Source organism: Chiloscyllium punctatum, chromosome 30 (assembly GCF_047496795.1).
Source record: "Chiloscyllium punctatum isolate Juve2018m chromosome 30, sChiPun1.3, whole genome shotgun sequence".
NCBI classification, from domain to species: domain Eukaryota; kingdom Metazoa; phylum Chordata; class Chondrichthyes; order Orectolobiformes; family Hemiscylliidae; genus Chiloscyllium; species Chiloscyllium punctatum.
In genome coordinates, this window is record NC_092768.1 from 19765047 (window position 1) to 19786308 (window position 21262).

At 49.5% G+C, this 21262-nt stretch overlaps 1 protein-coding gene across 1 annotated transcript in view; it reads left to right on the forward strand.

The window, feature by feature from the left end:
• Positions 1 to 20871, forward strand: part of LOC140454997 (tumor necrosis factor-like) — a 24632-nt gene extending 3761 nt beyond the window's left edge. The window contains exons 2-4 of the mRNA XM_072549673.1: positions 3867 to 3924; positions 4044 to 4106; positions 20304 to 20871. Coding sequence (XP_072405774.1) covers positions 3879 to 3924; positions 4044 to 4106; positions 20304 to 20746 — 552 coding nt within the window. The 5' untranslated portion in view covers positions 3867 to 3878 and the 3' untranslated portion in view covers positions 20747 to 20871. The remainder of the gene's footprint in view (positions 1 to 3866; positions 3925 to 4043; positions 4107 to 20303) is intronic.
• The last annotated feature ends 391 nt before the right edge of the window (positions 20872 to 21262 follow it).

A 21262-nucleotide genomic window follows, 5' to 3' on the forward strand; every position in this document is an offset into this window, starting at 1 on the left:
AGTTCTTCCCTCTCTGAAGGACTTTGTAGTTGTTACCTGACATGGACTGTTTAGAATTTTACTGAAGGGAAAAAGTATGAGGTGGAATCATCAGCAACTTTGCCCCTGACCAGTGGAAATCATCAGGTCATCGATAGCTAACAGCAAATGTGTCATTGAGTGTCATTGAGACTCAACGTACATGTCCCTGCAATGCCTCTATGGTGCCTCAGTGAGCCAGTCAGAGCATCAAAGGATTGGTCTATGTTTTGCATGGAGGGAGTGGGGAGCCTAGGGGATTGGTTAGTTGAGTTGGTTAGCTGACCCGCTGTATTAGTTCACCGGGGCCATTCACTCCCACCTTGCCCCATCCTTACCCGGTCAGCACAGGGTAGAGGAGAATGTGAGGACTGCAGATGCAAGAGATCAGAGTTGAGAGTGTGGTGCTGGAAAAGCGCGGCAGGTCAGGCAGCATCCGAGGAGCAGCAGAATCAACGTTTCGGGCATAAGCTCTTCATCAGCAATAAAGGGCTAATGCCTGAAACATCTATTATTTCCAGCATCTGCAGTCCTCACTCTCCCATCATTTTCTTGTACAAGAAGTAGAGAAGTTCAACATTCAGACATGAGCAATTCGGTGAGCCCACGAGCCTTCGGTTGTGGGGAAAGTGTTGGAAAGGATTATAAGAGATAGGATTTATCATCATCTAGACGGGTATATGGTGATTTGGGATAGTCAACATTGTTTTGTGCCTCACAAACATTATTGAGTTCTTTGAGAAGGTGGCCAAATGTGGAGGAGGGTAAAGCAGTTAATGTGGTGTATGTGGATTTCAGTAAGGTGTTTGGTAAGGTTCCTCACGGTAAACTATTGCACAAAATACAGAGGCATGGGATTGAGGGTGATTTAGAGGTTTTGGATCAAAAATTGGCTAGCTGAAAGAAGACAGAGGGTGGTGGTTGATGGGAAATATTCATCCTGGAGTTCAGTTACTAGAGTGGTACCACAAAGGGCTGTTTTGGGTAATTTTGTCATTTTTATAAATGATCTCGATGAGTGCATAGAAGGATGGGTTAGTAAATTTGCCGGTGACACTAAGGTCGGTGGTGTTGTGGATAGTAGTGAAGGATGTAGTACATTACAGAGGGACATAGATAAGCTGCAGAGCTGGGCTGAGAGGTGGCAAATGGAGTTGAATGCAGGAAAGTGTGAGGTGATTCACTTTGGAAAGAGTAACAGGAATGAGCAGAGTACTGGGCTAATGGTAAGATTCTTGGTAGTGTAGATGAACAGAGAGATCTCGGGTGTCCATGTACATAGATTCTTGAATGTTGCCACCCAGGTTGATAGGGTTGTTAAGAAGGCAGAGGGGGTGTTAGCTTTTATTGGTTGAGGGATTGAGTTTTGGAGCCTTGAGGTCATGCTGCAGCTGTACAAAACTCTGGTGCGGCCGCACTTGGGAGTATTGCGTATGTTTCTGGTCACCACATTGTAGGAAAGATGTGGAAGCTTTGGAAAGGGTTCAGAGGAGATTTACTTGGATGTTACCTGGTATGGAGGAATGGTCTTACGAGGAAAGGCTGAGGGACAGAAGGAGGTTGAGAGGTAACTTAATTGCGACATATTAGATAATCCGAGGGTTAGATAGGGTGGACAGGGAGATCCTTTTTCCTCAGATGGTGGTGACTAGCATGAGGGGACATAGCTTTAAGTTGGGTGATCGATATAGGACAAATGTCAGAGGTAGTTTCTTTACTCATAGAGGAGTGGGAGTATGGAACGCACAGCCTGCAACAGTAGTAGACTCGCCAACTTTAAGGGCATTTAAATGGTCATTAGATAGGCCTATGAATGAGAATGGAATAGTGTGGGTTAGAAGGGCTTCAGATTGGTTTCAGGACCTGTACCGTGCTGTCATGTTCTATGTTCTATGGTCCTAGACTCTCCCACAAGAAGAATCAACCTGTCATTACCTATTCTGCCAAGCCTTGTACATTTCATTAAGGTTATCTCTCATTCTTCTGAATTCCAATGTGTGCAAGCCCAATTTACTCAACCTCTCCTCATAAAATGGTCAAGATCTCTCACAATGCTCCTCCAGACCCAGGAACAACCTAATTCACCTTCCCTGGAGTGTTTTCAATGCCAGTACATCTGGTGGTGGTAGTTACTGGTCCAACAATACAGGCCCCCAGGTTAATGTTCTGGGCACCTGGGTTCGAACCTCACCGGGTCTGATGGTAAAGTTTGAAATCTGTCAGGGTATGGAATGCCCAATTGGAAATATGGTAGAGACAGGCTCATTTGAAGAATTCAAGAGGGTAGTGGATGGAAATGCACACATAATAAGTCTTTGGGGTGAATTTGCATTTGCAGATTTGTATTTGTAGATACATTCTATTTTGTTCAAAAAGCTCAGAGTCTGTAGGCAGTCAGTCAATATGACATTTTATAAATTCCTACTCTGGAAATAGAACCAGTCTGACTCAAGATTTGAATACATACAAACTGTAATTTCATGCCTTTTACTGCACTGTCTGAGCTGAGATGTCAGCTTTTTTTATAAAACCTTAAGTCATCTCGAGAATGTGACTGAAATGAAATTCCAGGATTTGCATATTAATGAACCGAAACTTGCAACCCATTCTGAAAGATGAAAAACTTAACAGTAATCCAGGTTTGTTCAATATCTTGCATCAGTTGTATGACACTTTGATCTTTTGCTATAAATTCTGTGTCCTATGTATCCTGCCCCACTAGCTACCTGATGAAGGGGCAGCGCTCCGAAAGCTAGTGCTTCCAAATAAGCCTGTTGGACTATAACCTGGTGTTGGGTGGTTTTTAACTTTGTCCTTATTTCTACCCAAGAGGCAAGACAGCGCATGTCATTGGAGGGCTGGAGGAGGTCACTTTGGGAAACCTGAGCTCCCCAAAATTCTGCTGCCCATATACCAACTCAGCCCAGTCCCTTTCTCCCACCATCTGCTGTGTTTGCTTTCACCCCAATAATGCCTTGATCACAGATTTGTCACATTTGCTTTCAAATTCCACTGTGGTGACATTCCTTCCCAGCTCTCCAGACTCCTCCAACCCTCCACGATATCTGCACTATTTCTAATTCTGGTCTGTTACATCGCCCCAGTTTAATTGTTTCACCGTTAATAGCTTTACTTCAACTGTCTGAGCCCCTCCCTGTGGGGGTCCCTCTCTGTAGCTCTCCATTTTCTCTCTCTCTCTCTCTCTCTCTCTCTCTCTGCCTTTAAGATGCTCCTTAAATCCTACCCCGTTGGCTCTCCCCATATCTCCTCCTGTGACTCAGTGCGTGATTATATAAGCACTAGGAGAGGGCTTGGTCCATTCAGCCAACCTGCCATTCCGCGTGATCATGGCTGATGTCATCTCGGACCCAGCTCTACATCCCCGCCCGTGCTCCGTAACCCTTCACTCCATTGTGAATTAAAAATCTGTCCCTTCCTTCAATTTACTCAATACCCCCAACATCCGCTGCACTCTGAGGTAGTCAATTCCATTGACTGACGACCATTTGGGAGAATTAGTTGCTCTCCATCTCTTTAAACCTGCTACCCCCTTACCCTAAAACTGCGACCTCTTCTTCGAGATTCACCTACACCAGGGAACATCCCCTCCCCATCTACTTGACAAATCCCCCTTAGCATCTTATATTCCTTAATTCAATCTCTTTGTCTTCTCATCCCTATAGGCATACAGGCCTATACTGCTCAGGTTCTTGTCAAATGCCGGGGGGGGGGGGGAGCGGTTTACAATGTTAAAGGCGCTAGATAAAAGCAGATCGCTGGTGTCATTAGGAATGGGTGACTGGGCTAGTCGAAGGGATGTGAACAGCCATCTCTGTTTGTTCCTCTAGAAGACAAGTCTGATGAAGATGGTTGAAGATTGCCAACCAGCAGGAGCTCTTTGTGATGGTGAGTGCGTTCCTGGCCCGAGTTTGGTCACGTTCACACACACTGTGGGCAGTTTTAGCACGAGGGTCGGGGGAGGGCTAGAGGAGGATCACAGTGAAAGACTGAGTTTTCTTTTCCAGAGCTCCCTCGCCTGATGAACCTGGTGGGGAAAGTTCCAGTGAAGGTCACAGTCCACCTGACAGGTAAGAGACAAGCTGCTGCCTGTGAGAGTTGTCTCATTGTCCCTTTCTTGCGGGACTGTCTGAAGAGAGCCCAACTTTCTGATGCACATCCCTCGTTAGCCCTGGTTTCAGTGGCTCGCTTGGCTTTGTTAGATGGCAGTGAAGAGTCAACCACATTGCTGTGTGTCTGCAGTCTGGAGTAAGGTGGCAGATCTCCAGGAGTGAAGTTGATGTGGCTTTGTTTTTAATGTGACAAGCGATTTTGCAGTCACCCTTCCGGACAGTGGCAACAATTCTGCCTTCAGAGTCACAGAGTCACTGAGATGTACAGCACGGAAACAGACCCTTCGGTCCAATTCATTCATGCTGACCTGATATCCTAACCCAACCTAGTCCCATTTATAGCTGAAAATGTGTTGCTGGAAAAGCGCAGCAGGTTAGGCAGTATCCAAGGAGCAGGAGAATCGACGTTTCAGGGAGAGGCTGAACAGGCTGGGGCTGTTTTCCCTGGAACGTCGGAGGCTGAGGGGTGACCTTATAGAGGTTTACAAAATTATGAGGGGCATAGATAGGATAAATAGACAAAGTCTTTTCCCTGGGGTCGGGGAGTCCAGAACTAGAGGGCATAGGTTTAGGGTGAGAGGGGAAAGATATAACAGAGACCTAAGGGGCAACTTTTTCATGCAGAAGGTGAATGGAATGAGCCGTCAGAGGATGTGGTGGAGGCTGGTACAATTTCAACATTTAAGAGGGATTTGGATGGGTATATGAATAGGAAGGGTTTGGAGGGATATGGGCCAGGTGCTGGTAGGTGGGACGAGATTGGGTTGGGATATCTGTTCAGCATGGATGGGTTGGACCAAAGGGTCTGTTTCCATGTTGTACATCTCTATGATTCTATGACTGTATGACTCTATGACTCTATGACTCTATGACTGTATGACTGTATGACTCCATGACTCTATGACTGTATGACTCTATGACTGTATGACTCCATGACTCTATGACTGTATGACTCTATGACTGTATGACTGTATGACTCCATGACTCTATGACTGTATGACTCTATGACTGTATGACTCTATGACTGTATGACTGTATGACTCTATGACTCTATGACTGTATTACTCTATGACTGTATTACTCTATGACTGTATGACTCTATGACTGTATGTTTGTACTTCAGATTTAAAATAGTTGTCTCTAATCCACTGCAGTTTGTGGAAGATAATTTGAAATATCTACCACCCCTTTTGTGTGTGTAAATGCTTCCTCCTGTCCCTCCTGAAGACTCAGGCTGTGCCCACTGCGTCTGGGATCCCCATCCAGCAGAAATAGTTTCTCTTTATCTACCCTTTGTCTTTCCTTAACTTCAATCTGATCACCCTTTATCCTTATAAATTCAATAGGAAACAGGTCTAATTTGTGTAATCCTTCCTCAAATTTTAACCTCTGAAGTCCAAGGGTATGATGGAATGCTCCCCATTTGCCTGGATGAGTGCATCTCCAACTCAGGAAGCTTGACACCATCCAGGACAAAGCAGCCCCTGCTTGGTTGGCACCACACCCACAAACATCCCCTCCTTCCCCCACCGATGCTCAGCAGCAGCAGTGCGTACCATCTACAAGATGCACTGCACAAATTCACCAAAGATCCTCAGGTAGCATCTTCCAAACCCAAGAATACTTCCATTTGGAAGGACAAGGGCAGCAGGTACATGCAGACACCACCATCCTGACTCGGAAACATATATCGTCATTCCTTCACTGTGGACTACAGTGGTTCAGGAAGGCAGCCCCCCCGCCCCTTCTCTAGGGCAACTCAGGACAGGAGATAAGTTCTGGGTCCAGCCAACCACACCTACATCCCAGAAGTGAATAACTAAAAAAGAATAAATTAAAGATATAATTCCTGCAAATCTACATTGTACTCCCTCCAGGTCCAATCTATCCTCCCTATGGTGTGGTGCCCAAGTCTATCATTGCAACCCAAATGGCATCTAACCAGGGTTTCTGTCTAGCTGCATTCCAACCCCTCAGAATGCAGATATTAGACTTTAACCTGGGGATAGAAGGAAGGAGGCCAGTTATTAACTCAGATCTGAAACTTTCCACTGCTCTGATTTACAACACAATGTGGCTGCTTGTGATTACCTGATTGGTCCATTGCCTGAAGGAAGTGCATATAAAAAATTTTTTTTTAAGATTCCCTACAGTACGGAAACAGGCCCTTCGGCCCAACAAGTCCGCACTGACCCTCCGAAGAGTAACCCACCCTGACCTGTTCCCCAACCTTATATTTACCCCTGACTAACGCACCTAATGCTACGGGCAATTTCCCCATGGCTAATCCACCTGACCTGCACATCTTTGGACTGTGGGAGGAAACCGGAGCACCCGGAGGAAACCCACGCAGACACAGGGAGAATGTGCAAACTCCACACAGACAGACACCCGAGATGGGACTTGCACCCCAGCCTCTGGTGCTGTGAGGCAGCAGTGCTAACCACTGAGCCACCGTGCCCCCCACCAGGAGTGATTTGTTTTATTCAGGTGGTGGTGGTGTTCCCATATATCTGCTATAATTATCCTTCTAGACAGTACAGGCCATAGCTTGGGAAAGTGGTAGGGGAAGCAGTCTTGGCAAGTTTCTGCAGTGCGCCTTGTAGACGGTACACACTGCTGCTACTGAGTGTCAGTGATGGACCGAGTGAATGTTTGTGGATCTGGCACCGATTTGTCATCTGCTTTGTCCCTGGATGGTGTTGGGCTTCTTGAGTGTTGTTGGAGCTGCACCCATCCAGGGCAAGTGGGGAGTATTCTCTCACACTCCCGACCTGTTTGCTGTTAAATACCACCAACACCGGAATGCTCCATCTGCTTTACTGAACCATCTCCACTTGTACAGCTGACATTGTCTCACACTGAGGTCAGTGACAGTCTCTGTGCAGGTGTGATTGTTCCAAACAGGCAATGCAGTCTCTGCCTGTACAAGTGAACAGTCCCAAACTGGACCTGTGAAAGTCTCAGTTTGTGCAGGGGAATGTTTTTTCACTTGGATGTGGGAACATGTCGATACCTGTACAAGAGAAACACTTCCCACATCTTCAGGTGAAATAGTCTCTCCGTGCCCAGGTTAAACATGCCACAAGTGTATACATGAAACATTCCCTGCAGGTACAAATGAAAAATGTCCCAGTGATCCAGGAGAAACACTCACCAATATGAGAGCAGACTGAATCACTCTCTCCACAAGTGAATCTGTCTGTGCCTGTGCACAGCTCTCTCTTCCTCATCCTGGGGCACACTCTCACCGGGTCGCTCACGCTCACTCACATTCTCTCTGAATTCGTGTGCTATGTTTATTCTCTATCTCTCACTCATACTGTTCCACTCTCACACTCTCTCTATCGCTTGCTATCATTCTCAGTGTCTCACTCACTCCTGTCTTTACTCCCTCTCTCTCTCTCTTACTCACTTTCATTGTTGATGCCTCTTTCTCTTGCTCTGACCTTGTAGCATTGAACCTCTCGGTGCCAGTAGAGGTGACCCTGTCCATGCCTGTAGTGGTGTATCCTTCTCTGTCCCTGTACAGGTGTATCCCACTCTGCACCTGTACAGGTGTATCCCTCTCTGTACCTGTAGTGGTGTATCCCTCTCTGTACCTGTACTGGTGTATCCCTCTCTGTCCCTGTACAGGTGTATCCCACTCTGCACCTGTACAGGTATATCCCTCTCTGTCCCTCTACAGGTGTATCCCTCTCTGTCCCTGTACAGGTGTATCCCACTCTGTACCTGCACAGGTGTATCCCTCTCTGTACCTGTAGTGGTGTATCCCTCTCTGTCCCTGTACAGGTGTACCCCTCTCTGTCCCTGTAGTGGTGTATCCCTCTCTGTCCCTGTACAGGTGTATCCCTCTCTGTACCTGTAGTGGTGTATCCCTCTCTGTACCTGTACAGGTGTATCCCTCTCTGTACCTGTAGTGGTGTATCCCTCTCTGTACCTGTACAGGTGTATCCCGCTCTGTCCCTGTACAGGTGTATCCCTCTCTGTACCTGTAGTGGTGTATCCCTCTCTGTCCCTGTACAGGTGTATCCCTCTCTGTACCTATAGTGGTGTATCCCTCTCTGTACCTGTACAGGTGTATCCCTCTCTGTCCCTGCACAGGTGTATCCCTCTCTGTACCTGTACAGGTGTATCCCTCTCTGTCCCTGTACAGGTGTATCCCTCTCTGTACCTGTAGTGGTGTATCCCACTCTGTCCCTGTACAGGTGTATCCCTCTCTGTACCTGTACTGGTGTATCCCTCTCTGTCCCTGTACAGGTGTATCCCACTCTGCACCTGTACAGGTATATCCCTCTCTGTCCCTATACAGGTGTATCCCTCTCTGTACCTGTACAGGTGTATCTCACTCTGTACCTGTACAGGTGTATCCCTCTCTGTACCTGTACAGGTGTATCTCACTCTGTACCTGTACAGGTGTATCCCTCTCTGTACCTGTAGTGGTGTATCCCTCTCTGTCCCTGTACAGGTGTATCCCTCTCTGTACCTGTAGTGGTGTATCCCTCTCTGTACCTGTACAGGTGTATCCCTCTCTGTCCCTGTACAGGTATATCCCTCTCTATACCTGTAGTGGTGTATCCCTCTCTGTACCTGTACAGGTGTATCCCTCTCTGTACCTGTACAGGTATATCCCTCTCTGTCCCTGTACAGGTGTATCCCTCTCTGTCCCTGTGCAGGTGTATCCCTCTTTGTGCTGTAGTGTGTATCACTCTCTCTGCCTATACAGGTGTTTCTGTCTCTGTGCCTTTACAGGTGTATTCCTCTCAGTGCCTGTAGTGGTGTATCCCTCTCTGTCCCTGTACAGGTGTATCCCTCTCTGTACCTGTAGTGGTGTATCCCTCTCTGAACCTGTACATGTGTATCCTTCTCTGTCCCTGTACAGGTGTATCCCTCTCTGTACCTGTAGTGGTGTATCCCTCTCTGTACCTGTACAGGTGTATCCCTCTCTGTCCCTGTACAGGTGTATCCCTCTCTGTACCTGTAGTGGTGTATCCCTCTCTGTAACTGTACAGGTGTATCCCTCTCTGTACCTGTAGTGGTGTATCCCACTCTGTCCCTGTACAGGTGTATCCCTCTCTGTACCTGTACTGGTGTATCCCTCTCTGTCCCTGTACAGGTGTATCCCACTCTGCACCTGTACAGGTATATCCCTCTCTGTCCCTCTATAGGTGTATCTCACTCTGTACCTGTACAGGTGTATCCCTCTCTGTACCTGTACAGGTGTATCTCACTCTGTACCTGTACAGGTGTATCCCTCTCTGTACCTGTACATGTGTATCCCTCTCTGTCCCTGTACAGGTGTATCCCTCTCTGTACCTGTAGTGGTGTATTCCTCTCTGTCCCTGTACAGGTGTATCCCTCTCTGTACCTGTAGTGGTGTATCCCTCTCTGTCCCTGAACAGGTGTATCCCTCTCTGTACCTGTAGTGGTGTATCCCTCTCTGTACCTGTACAGGTGTATCCCTCTCTGTCCCTGTACAGGTGTATCCCTCTCTGTACCTGTACAGGTATATCCCTCTCTGTCCCTGTACAGGTGTATCCCTCTCTGTCCCTGTGCAGGTGTATCCCTCTTTGTGCTGTAGTGTGTATCACTCTGTACCTGTAGGGGTGTATCTCTCTGCTTACCTGTAGAGGTGTGTCCCTCTCTCTATCTGTAGGGGTGTGTCCCTCTCTGTACCTGTAGAGGTGTGTCCCTCTCTGTATCTGTAGAGGTGTGTCCCTCTCTGTATCTGTAGAGGTGTGTCCCTCTCTGTACATGTAGAGGTGTATCCCTCTCTGTACCTGTAGGGGTGTGTCCCTCTCTGTACCTGTAGAGGTGTGTCCCTCTCTGTACCTGTAGGGGTGTGTCCCTCTCTGTATCTGTAGAGGTGTGTCCCTCTCTGTATCTGTAGGGGTGTATCCCTCTCTGTACCTGTAGAGGTGTGTCCCTCTCTGTACCTGTAGAGGTGTGTCCCTCTCTGTACCTGTAGAGGTGTGTCCCTCTCTGTATCTGTAGAGGTGTATCTCTCTCTGTACCTGTAGAGGTGTGTCCCTCTCTGTACCTGTAGGGGTGTATCTCTCTCTGTACCTGTAGGGGTGTGTCCCTCTCTGTATCTGTAGGGGTGTATCCCTCTCTGTACCTGTAGGGGTGTATCTCTCTCTGTACCTGTAGAGGTGTGTCCCTCTCTGTATCTGTAGAGGTGTATCTCTCTCTGTACCTGTAGAGGTGTGTCCCTCTCTGTACCTGTAGGGGTGTATCCCTCTCTGTACCTGTAATGGTGTGTCCCTCTCTGTATCTGTAGGGGTGTATCCCTCTCTGTACCTGTAGGGGTGTATCTCTCTCTGTACCTGTAGAGGTATGTCCCTCTCTGTACCTGTAGAGGTGTATCCCTCTCTGTATCTGTAGGGGTGTATCTCTCTCTGTATCTGTAGAGGTGTGTCCCTCTCTGTATCTGTAGAGGTGTGTCCCTTTCTGTACCTGTAGAGGTGTGTCCCTCTCTGTATCTGTAGAGGTGTGTCCCTCTCTGTATCTGTAGAGGTGTGTCCCTCTCTGTATCTGTAGGGGTGTATCCCTCTCTGTACCTGTAGGGGTGTATCTCTCTCTGTATCTGTAGAGGTGTGTCCCTCTCTGTATCTGTAGAGGTGTGTCCCTTTCTGTACCTGTAGAGGTGTGTCCCTCTCTGTATCTGTAGGGGTGTGTCTCTCTCTGTATCTGTAGAGGTGTGTCCCTCTCTGTACCTGTAGGGGTGTGTCTCTCTCTGTATCTGTAGAGGTGTGTCCCTCTCTGTACCTGTAGGGGTGTATCTCTCTCTGTATCTGTAGGGGTGTGTTCCTCTCTGTACCTGTAGAGGTGTGTCCCTCTCTGTATCTGTAGAGGTGTGTCCCTCTCTGTATCTGTAGGGGTGTGTCCCTCTCTGTATCTGTAGAGGTGTATCTCTCTCTGTATCTGTAGGGGTGTATCCCTCTCTGTACCTGTAGAGGTGTGTCCCTCTCTGTATCTGTAGAGGTGTGTCCCTCTCTGTACCTGTAGGGGTGTGTCCCTCTCTGTACCTGTAGAGGTGTGTCCCTCTCTGTATCTGTAGGGGTGTGTCCCTCTCTGTATCTGTAGGGGTGTATCTCTCTCTGTACCTGTAGGGGTGTATCTCTTTGCGAACCTGTAGAGGTGTGTCCCTCTCTGTATCTGTAGAGGTGTGTCCCTCTCTGTACCTGTAGGGGTGTGTCCCTCTCTGTACCTGTAGAGGTGTGTCCCTCTCTGTACCTGTAGAGGTGTGTCCCTTTCTGTACCTGTAGGGGTGTATCCCTCTCTGTACCTGTAGAGGTGTATTCCTCTCTGTACCTGTAGAGGTGTGTCCCTCTCTGTACCTGTAGAGGTGTGTCCCTTTCTGTACCTGTAGGGGTGTATCCCTCTCTGTACCTGTAGAGGTGTATCCCTCTCTGTACCTGTAGAGGTGTGTCCCTCTCTGTACCTGTAGGGGTGTGTCCCTCTCTGTATCTGTAGGGGTGTATCCCTCTCTGTACCTGTAGAGGTGTGTCCCTCTCTGTACCTGTAGAGGTGTGTCCCTTTCTGTACCTGTAGAGGTGTATCTCTCTCTGTACCTGTAGGGGTGTGTCCCTCTCTGTACCTGTAGAGGTGTGTCCCTCTCTGTATCTGTAGGGGTGTATCTCTCTCTGTACCTGTAGAGGTGTATCTCTCTCTGTACCTGTAGGGGTGTATCTCTTTGCGTACCTGTAGAGGTGTGTCCCTCTCTGTATCTGTAGAGGTGTGTCCCTCTCTGTATCTGTAGGGGTGTATCTCTTTGCGAACCTGTAGAGGTGTGTCCCTCTCTGTACCTGTAGAGGTGTGTCCCTCTCTGTATCTGTAGAGGTGTATCTCTCTCTGTACCTGTAGGGGTGTGTCCCTCTCTGTACCTGTAGAGGTGTGTCCCTCTCTGTATCTGTAGGGGTGTATCTCTCTCTGTATCTGTAGGGGTGTATCTCTTTGCGAACCTGTAGAGGTGTGTCCCTCTCTGTACCTGTAGAGGTGTGTCCCTCTCTGTACCTGTAGGGGTGTATCTCTCTCTGTACCTGTAGGGGTATATCTCTTTGCGAACCTGTAGTGGTGTGTCCCTCTCTGTATCTGTAGACGTGTGTCCCTCTCTGTATCTGTAGGGGTGTATCTCTCTCTGTACCTGTAGAGGTGTGTCCCTCTCTGTACCTGTAGAGATGTGTCCCTCTCTGTATCTGTAGAGGTGTGTCCCTCTCTGTACATGTAGAGGTGTGTCCCTCTCTGTACCTGTAGAGGTGTGTCACTCTCTGTATCTGTAGGGGTGTGTCCCTCTCTGTACCTGTAGAGGTGTGTCCCTCTCCGTATCTGTAGAGGTGTGTCCCTCTCTGTACCTGTAGGGGTGTATCTCTCTCTGTACCTGTAGGGGTGTATCTCTTTGCGAACCTGTAGAGGTGTGTCCCTCTCTGTATCTGTAGGGGTGTATCCCTCTCTGTACCTGTAGGGGTGTGTCCCTCTCTGTATCTGTAGAGGTGTGTCCCTCTCTGTATCTGTAGGGGTGTATCTCTCTCTGTACCTGTAGAGGTGTGTCCCTCTCTGTACCTGTAGAGGTGTGTCCCTCTCTGTATCTGTAGAGGTGTGTCCCTCTCTGTACCTGTAGAGGTGTGTCCCTCTCTGTATCTGTAGAGGTGTATCTCTCTCTGTACCTGTAGAGGTGTGTCCCTCTCTGTACCTGTAGGGGTGTATCTCTCTCTGTACCTGTAGGGGTGTGTCCCTCTCTGTATCTGTAGGGGTGTATCCCTCTCTGTACCTGTAGGGGTGTATCTCTCTCTGTACCTGTAGAGGTGTGTCCCTCTCTGTATCTGTAGAGGTGTATCTCTCTCTGTACCTGTAGAGGTGTGTCCCTCTCTGTACCTGTAGGGGTGTATCCCTCTCTGTACCTGTAATGGTGTGTCCCTCTCTGTATCTGTAGGGGTGTATCCCTCTCTGTACCTGTAGGGGTGTATCTCTCTCTGTACCTGTAGAGGTATGTCCCTCTCTGTACCTGTAGAGGTGTATCCCTCTCTGTATCTGTAGGGGTGTATCTCTCTCTGTATCTGTAGAGGTGTGTCCCTCTCTGTATCTGTAGAGGTGTGTCCCTTTCTGTACCTGTAGAGGTGTGTCCCTCTCTGTATCTGTAGAGGTGTGTCCCTCTCTGTATCTGTAGGGGTGTATCCCTCTCTGTACCTGTAGGGGTGTATCTCTCTCTGTATCTGTAGAGGTGTGTCCCTCTCTGTATCTGTAGAGGTGTGTCCCTTTCTGTACCTGTAGAGGTGTGTCCCTCTCTGTATCTGTAGGGGTGTGTCTCTCTCTGTATCTGTAGAGGTGTGTCCCTCTCTGTACCTGTAGGGGTGTGTCTCTCTCTGTATCTGTAGAGGTGTGTCCCTCTCTGTACCTGTAGGGGTGTATCTCTCTCTGTATCTGTAGGGGTGTGTCCCTCTCTGTACCTGTAGAGGTGTGTCCCTCTCTGTATCTGTAGAGGTGTGTCCCTCTCTGTATCTGTAGGGGTGTGTCCCTCTCTGTATCTGTAGAGGTGTATCTCTCTCTGTATCTGTAGGGGTGTATCCCTCTCTGTACCTGTAGAGGTGTGTCCCTCTCTGTATCTGTAGAGGTGTGTCCCTCTCTGTACCTGTAGGGGTGTGTCCCTCTCTGTACCTGTAGAGGTGTGTCCCTCTCTGTATCTGTAGGGGTGTGTCCCTCTCTGTATCTGTAGGGGTGTATCTCTCTCTGTACCTGTAGGGGTGTATCTCTTTGCGAACCTGTAGAGGTGTGTCCCTCTCTGTATCTGTAGAGGTGTGTCCCTCTCTGTATCTGTAGAGGTGTGTCCCTCTCTGTACCTGTAGGGGTGTGTCCCTCTCTGTACCTGTAGAGGTGAGTCCCTCTCTGTACCTGTAGATGTGTGTCCCTTTCTGTACCGGTAGGGGTGTATCCCTCTCTGTACCTGTAGAGGTGTATCCCTCTCTGTACCTGTAGAGGTGTGTCCCTCTCTGTACCTGTAGAGGTGTGTCCCTTTCTGTACCTGTAGGGGTGTATCCCTCTCTGTACCTGTAGAGGTGTATCCCTCTCTGTATCTGTAGAGGTGTGTCCCTCTCTGTACCTGTAGAGGTGTGTCCCTCTCTGTACATGTAGAGGTGTGTCCCTCTCTGTACCTGTAGGGGTGTATCCCTCTCTGTATCTGTAGGGGTGTGTCCCTCTCTGTACCTGTAGAGGTGTGTCCCTCTCCGTATCTGTAGAGGTGTGTCCCTCTCTGTACCTGTAGGGGTGTATCTCTCTCTGTACCTGTAGGGGTGTATCTCTTTGCGAACCTGTAGAGGTGTGTCCCTCTCTGTATCTGTAGGGGTGTATCCCTCTCTGTACCTGTAGGGGTGTGTCCCTCTCTGTACCTGTAGAGGTGTGTCCCTCTCTGTACCTGTAGGGGTGTGTCCCTCTCTGTATCTGTAGAGGTGTGTCCCTCTCTGTATCTGTAGGGGTGTATCTCTCTCTGTACCTGTAGAGGTGTGTCCCTCTCTGTACCTGTAGAGGTGTGTCCCTCTCTGTATCTGTAGAGGTGTGTCCCTCTCTGTACCTGTAGAGGTGTGTCCCTCTCTGTATCTGTAGAGGTGTATCTCTCTCTGTACCTGTAGAGGTGTGTCCCTCTCTGTACCTGTAGGGGTGTATCTCTCTCTGTACCTGTAGGGGTGTGTCCCTCTCTGTATCTGTAGGGGTGTATCCCTCTCTGTACCTGTAGGGGTGTATCTCTCTCTGTACCTGTAGAGGTGTGTCCCTCTCTGTATCTGTAGAGGTGTATCTCTCTCTGTACCTGTAGAGGTGTGTCCCTCTCTGTACCTGTAGGGGTGTATCCCTCTCTGTACCTGTAATGGTGTGTCCCTCTCTGTATCTGTAGGGGTGTATCCCTCTCTGTACCTGTAGGGGTGTATCTCTCTCTGTACCTGTAGAGGTATGTCCCTCTCTGTACCTGTAGAGGTGTATCCCTCTCTGTATCTGTAGGGGTGTATCTCTCTCTGTATCTGTAGAGGTGTGTCCCTCTCTGTATCTGTAGAGGTGTGTCCCTTTCTGTACCTGTAGAGGTGTGTCCCTCTCTGTATCTGTAGAGGTGTGTCCCTCTCTGTATCTGTAGGGGTGTATCCCTCTCTGTACCTGTAGGGGTGTATCTCTCTCTGTATCTGTAGAGGTGTGTCCCTCTCTGTATCTGTAGAGGTGTGTCCCTTTCTGTACCTGTAGAGGTGTGTCCCTCTCTGTATCTGTAGGGGTGTGTCTCTCTCTGTATCTGTAGAGGTGTGTCCCTCTCTGTACCTGTAGGGGTGTGTCTCTCTCTGTATCTGTAGAGGTGTGTCCCTCTCTGTACCTGTAGGGGTGTATCTCTCTCTGTATCTGTAGGGGTGTGTTCCTCTCTGTACCTGTAGAGGTGTGTCCCTCTCTGTATCTGTAGAGGTGTGTCCCTCTCTGTATCTGTAGGGGTGTGTCCCTCTCTGTATCTGTAGAGGTGTATCTCTCTCTGTATCTGTAGGGGTGTATCCCTCTCTGTACCTGTAGAGGTGTGTCCCTCTCTGTATCTGTAGAGGTGTGTCCCTCTCTGTACCTGTAGGGGTGTGTCCCTCTCTGTACCTGTAGAGGTGTGTCCCTCTCTGTATCTGTAGGGGTGTGTCCCTCTCTGTATCTGTAGGGGTGTATCTCTCTCTGTACCTGTAGGGGTGTATCTCTTTGCGATCCTGTAGAGGTGTGTCCCTCTCTGTATCTGTAGAGGTGTGTCCCTCTCTGTACCTGTAGGGGTGTGTCCCTCTCTGTACCTGTAGAGGTGTGTCCCTTTCTGTACCTGTAGGGGTGTATCCCTCTCTGTACCTGTAGAGGTGTATCCCTCTCTGTACCTGTAGAGGTGTGTCCCTCTCTGTACCTGTAGAGGTGTGTCCCTTTCTGTACCTGTAGGGGTGTATCCCTCTCTGTACCTGTAGAGGTGTATCCCTCTCTGTACCTGTAGAGGTGTGTCCCTCTCTGTACCTGTAGGGGTGTGTCCCTCTCTGTATCTGTAGGGGTGTATCCCTCTCTGTACCTGTAGAGGTGTGTCCCTCTCTGTACCTGTAGAGGTGTGTCCCTTTCTGTACCTGTAGAGGTGTATCTCTCTCTGTACCTGTAGGGGTGTGTCCCTCTCTGTACCTGTAGAGGTGTGTCCCTCTCTGTATCTGTAGGGGTGTATCTCTCTCTGTACCTGTAGAGGTGTATCTCTCTCTGTACCTGTAGGGGTGTATCTCTTTGCGTACCTGTAGAGGTGTGTCCCTCTCTGTATCTGTAGAGGTGTGTCCCTCTCTGTATCTGTAGGGGTGTATCTCTTTGCGAACCTGTAGAGGTGTGTCCCTCTCTGTACCTGTAGAGGTGTGTCCCTCTCTGTATCTGTAGAGGTGTATCTCTCTCTCTACCTGTAGGGGTGTGTCCCTCTCTGTACCTGTAGAGGTGTGTCCCTCTCTGTATCTGTAGGGGTGTATCTCTCTCTGTATCTGTAGGGGTGTATCTCTTTGCGAACCTGTAGAGGTGTGTCCCTCTCTGTACCTGTAGAGGTGTGTCCCTCTCTGTACCTGTAGGGGTGTATCTCTCTCTGTACCTGTAGGGGTGTATCTCTTTGCGAACCTGTAGAGGTGTGTCCCTCTCTGTATCTGTAGACGTGTGTCCCTCTCTGTATCTGTAGGGGTGTATCTCTCTCTGTACCTGTAGAGGTGTGTCCCTCTCTGTACCTGTAGAGGTGTGTCCCTCTCTGTATCTGTAGAGGTGTGTCCCTCTCTGTACCTGTAGAGGTGTGTCCCTCTCTGTACATGTAGAGGTGTGTCCCTCTCTGTACCTGTAGGGGTGTATCCCTCTCTGTATCTGTAGGGGTGTGTCCCTCTCTGTACCTGTAGAGGTGTGTCCCTCTCCGTATCTGTAGAGGTGTGTCCCTCTCTGTACCTGTAGGGGTGTATCTCTCTCTGTACCTGTAGGGGTGTATCTCTTTGCGAACCTGTAGAGGTGTGTCCCTCTCTGTATCTGTAGGGGTGTATCCCTCTCTGTACCTGTAGGGGTGTGTCCCTCTCTGTACCTGTAGAGGTGTGTCCCTCTCTGTACCTGTAGGGGTGTGTCCCTCTCTGTATCTGTAGAGGTGTGTCCCTCTCTGTATCTGTAGGGGTGTATCTCTCTCTGTACCTGTAGAGGTGTGTCCCTCTCTGTACCTGTAGAGGTGTGTCCCTCTCTGTATCTGTAGAGGTGTGTCCCTCTCTGTACCTGTAGAGGTGTGTCCCTCTCTGTATCTGTAGAGGTGTATCTCTCTCTGTACCTGTAGAGGTGTGTCCCTCTCTGTACCTGTAGGGGTGTATCTCTCTCTGTACCTGTAGGGGTGTGTCCCTCTCTGTATCTGTAGGGGTGTATCCCTCTCTGTACCTGTAGGGGTGTATCTCTCTCTGTACCTGTAGAGGTGTGTCCCTCTCTGTATCTGTAGGGGTGTATCTCTCTCTGTATCTGTAGGGGTGTATCCCTCTCTGTATCTGTAGAGGTGTGTCCCTCTCTGTACCTGTAGGGGTGTGTCCCTCTCTGTATCTGTAGAGGTGTGTCCCTCTCTGTACCTGTAGAGGTGTGTCCCTCTCTGTATCTGTAGGGGTGTGTTCCTCTCTGTATCTGTAGAGGTGTGTCCCTCTCTGTACCTGTAGGGGTGTATCCCTCTCTGTATCTGTAGGGGTGTATCTCTCTCTGTTTCTGTAGGGGTGTATCTCTCTCTGTACCTGTAGGGGTGTATCTCTTTGCGAACCTGTGGAGGTGTGTCCCTCTCTGTACCTGTAGAGGTGTGTCCCTCTCTATACCTGTAGAGGTGTGTCCCTCTCTATACCTGTAATGGTGTGTCCCTCTCTGTATCTGTAGGGGTGTATCTCTCTGTGTACCTGTAGGGGTGTGTCCTTCTCTGTACCTGTAGGGGTGTATCTCTCTCTGTACCTGTAGAGTTGTGTCCCTCTCTGTACCTGTAGGGGTGTATCTCTCTGCTTACCTGTAGGGGTGTGTCCCTCTCTGTACCTGTAGAGGTGTGTCCCTCTCTGTATCTGTAGGGGTGTGTCCCTCTCTGTACCTGTAGAGGTGTGTCCCTCTCTGTATCTGTAGTGGTGTGTCCCTCTCTGTACCTGTAGAGGTGTGTCCCTCTCTGTATCTGTAGGGGTGTATCCCTCTCTGTACCTGTAGAGGTGTGTCCCTCTCTGTACCTGTAGAGGTGTGTCCCTCTCTGTATCTGTTGGGGTGTGTCCCTCTCTGTATCTATAGGGGTGTATCTCTCTCTGTACCTGTAGGGGTGTATCTCTTTGCGTACCTGTCGAGGTGTGTCCCTCTCTGTACCTGTAGAGGTGTGTCCCTCTCTGTATCTGTAGAGGTGTGTCCCTCTCTGTATCTGTAGGGGTGTATCTCTCTCTGTATCTGTAGGGGTGTATCTCTTTGCGTACCTGTAGAGGTGTGTCCCTCTCTGTACCTGTAGAGGTGTGTCCCTCTCTGTATCTGTAGGGGTGTGTCCCTCTCTGTACCTGTACGGGTGTGTCCCTCTCTGTATCTGTAGAGGTGTATCTCTCTCTGTATCTGTAGGGGTGTATCTCTTTGCGTACCTGTAGAGGTGTGTCCCTCTCTGTATCTGTAGGGGTGTGTCCCTCTCTGTATCTGTAGGGGTGTATCTCTCTCTGTACCTGTAGGGGTGTATCTCTCTGCTTACCTGTAGGGGTGTGTCCCTCTCTGTACCTGTAGAGGTGTGTCCCTCTCTGTACCTGTAGAGGTGTGTCCCTCTCTGTATCTGTAGGCGTGTATCTCTCTCTGTACCTGTAGAGGTGTATCTCTCTCTGTATCTGTAGAGGTGTGTCCCTCTCTGTATCTGTAGGGGTGTATCTCTCTCTGTACCTGTAGAGGTGTGTCCCTCTCTGTACCTGTAGAGGTGTGTCCCTCTCTGTACCTGTAGAGGTGTATCCCTCTCTGTATCTGTAGAGGTGTGTCCCTCTCTGTATCTGTAGGGGTGTATCTCTCTCTGTACCTGTAGGGGTGTGTCCCTCTCTGTATCTGTAGAGGTGTGTCCCTCTCTGTATCTGTAGGGGTGTATCTCTCTCTGTATCTGTAGGGGTGTATCTCTTTGCGAACCTGTGGAGGTGTGTCCCTCTCTGTACCTGTAGAGGTGTGTCCCTCTCTGTACCTGTAATGGTGTGTCCCTCTCTGTATCTGTACGGGTGTATCTCTCTCTGTACCTGTAGAGGTGTGTCCCTCTCTGTATCTGTAGGGGTGTATCTCTCTGCGTACCTGTAGAGGTGTGTCCCTCTCTGTACCTGTAGAGGTGTGTCCCTCTCTGTACCTGTAGAGGTGTATCCCTCTCTGTATCTGTAGGGGTGTGTCCCTCTCTGTACCTGTAGAGGTGTGTCCCTCTCTGTACCTGTAGGGTTGTGTCCCTCTCTGTACCTGTAGAGGTGTATCCCTCTCTGTGCCTGTAGAGGTGTGTCCCTCTCTGTATCTGTAGAGGTGTATCCCTCTCTGTACCTGTAGAGGTGTGTCCCTCTCTGTATCTGTAGAGGTGTGTCCCTCTCTGTATCTGTACGGGTGTATCCCTCTCTGTATCTGTAGGGGTGTATCCCTCTCTGTATCTGTAGAGGTGTATCCCTCTCTGTACCTGTAGGGGTGTGTCCCTCTCTGTATCTGTAGAGGTGTGTCCCTCTCTGTATCTGTAGAGGTGTATCTCTCTCTGTACCTGTAGAGGTGTGTCCCTCTCTGTATCTGTACGGGTGTATCTCTCTCTGTACCTGTAGAGGTGTGTCCCTCTCTGTACCTGTAGAGGTGTATCCCTCTCTGTACCTGTAGGGGTGTATCCCTCTGCGTACCTGTAATGGTGTGTCCCTCTCTGTATCTGTAGGGGTGTATCTCTCTCTGTACCTGTAGAGGTGTGTCCCTTTCTGTACCTGTCAAGGTGGAGAATTATTTGTGCAGGGGAAGTCTCTGCCCAGGCCCAATATTTTTATTTGATTGAAGCATGGAATGTCCATCTTACTGAGGATCCTGACATCTGGATCTGCCTGGTAATTGGGGCTGAGAAGGGACGGAGTCGGGAAGTAAAATGGCAACAATTTGCGCGTTGTTTCCCCATTTGTCATTTCCTTTTATTTCATCCCAACGTTCTGCTCTTGCTCCCCTCAGCCTCTCAACGACAACGGAGGAAGAAAGAAGTGACCTGGAAAAATGGGGGCGTTCTTTCCAAAGGGATAGAGTTCAAGGGCAACAGCCTGGTCATCAAGAGCCCCGGGCAGTACTTTGTCTACAGTCAGGTGGTCTTCTACAGCAGTGAATGTCAGGGTCGGACGGTCTACCTGAGCCATGAGCTGGCCAGGCTATCAGCTTCCTACAGAACCAAGACCCCGCTGGTCAAAGCAATGAAGACCGTCTGCCACAATCTCACCCACGGGGTCCCAACAGCCCACGGCCCTGCCACTGCAGGGGGTCCCTGGTACGAGACCATCTACCAGGGAGCCATCTTTGAGTTGGCGGAGGGAGATCAGATCTTCTCCAGAGTCAGCACCGACGCAGCGCGTTACGTCAACACTGAGGGAGGAATGACCTACTTTGGGCTATTCGCTTTGTGAGGAGGAGAAAGGGCGGTCTATCCCGAATTCTGCTGCGTCCTTCCCCCGTTGATGGAGTTGACAATGATGATAAACTGGGTCCACCTGAAAGGGGAGGGAGTCTGGACAAGCCAGGACTGGAGACTGCTGTGGCAGAGGGGGGCAGGGGCGAGGTTATGGGCTGAGGGAGGGGATTAAGCGAGAGGAGGGGAAAGGGAAGGGGTGGGAGGGGGAGCTCCTGCAGTGGGCTGATATAACTCCATTTCTCTCGAATTTGAGACAGAAGTCAAAGTGGACACTCAGTGAGGTGAGGCACCCGAGGAAGAGAAATCATTCAGACACCCTGTTCCTTGCCAATGATTCTTTCATCAAACGCTGCCTTTAACCCAGGATCGACCAACAGATTCCTCAGCAACTGGTCTTGTTCAGCCAGTGGATTCCTGAAGGATCACTCAGCTGGAATGATTGGAGAGCAGGCAGGGCTCAGAGGAGATCTTGCTGGTGTTTAATATTACAAAGGGGATCGAGTCAATAAAG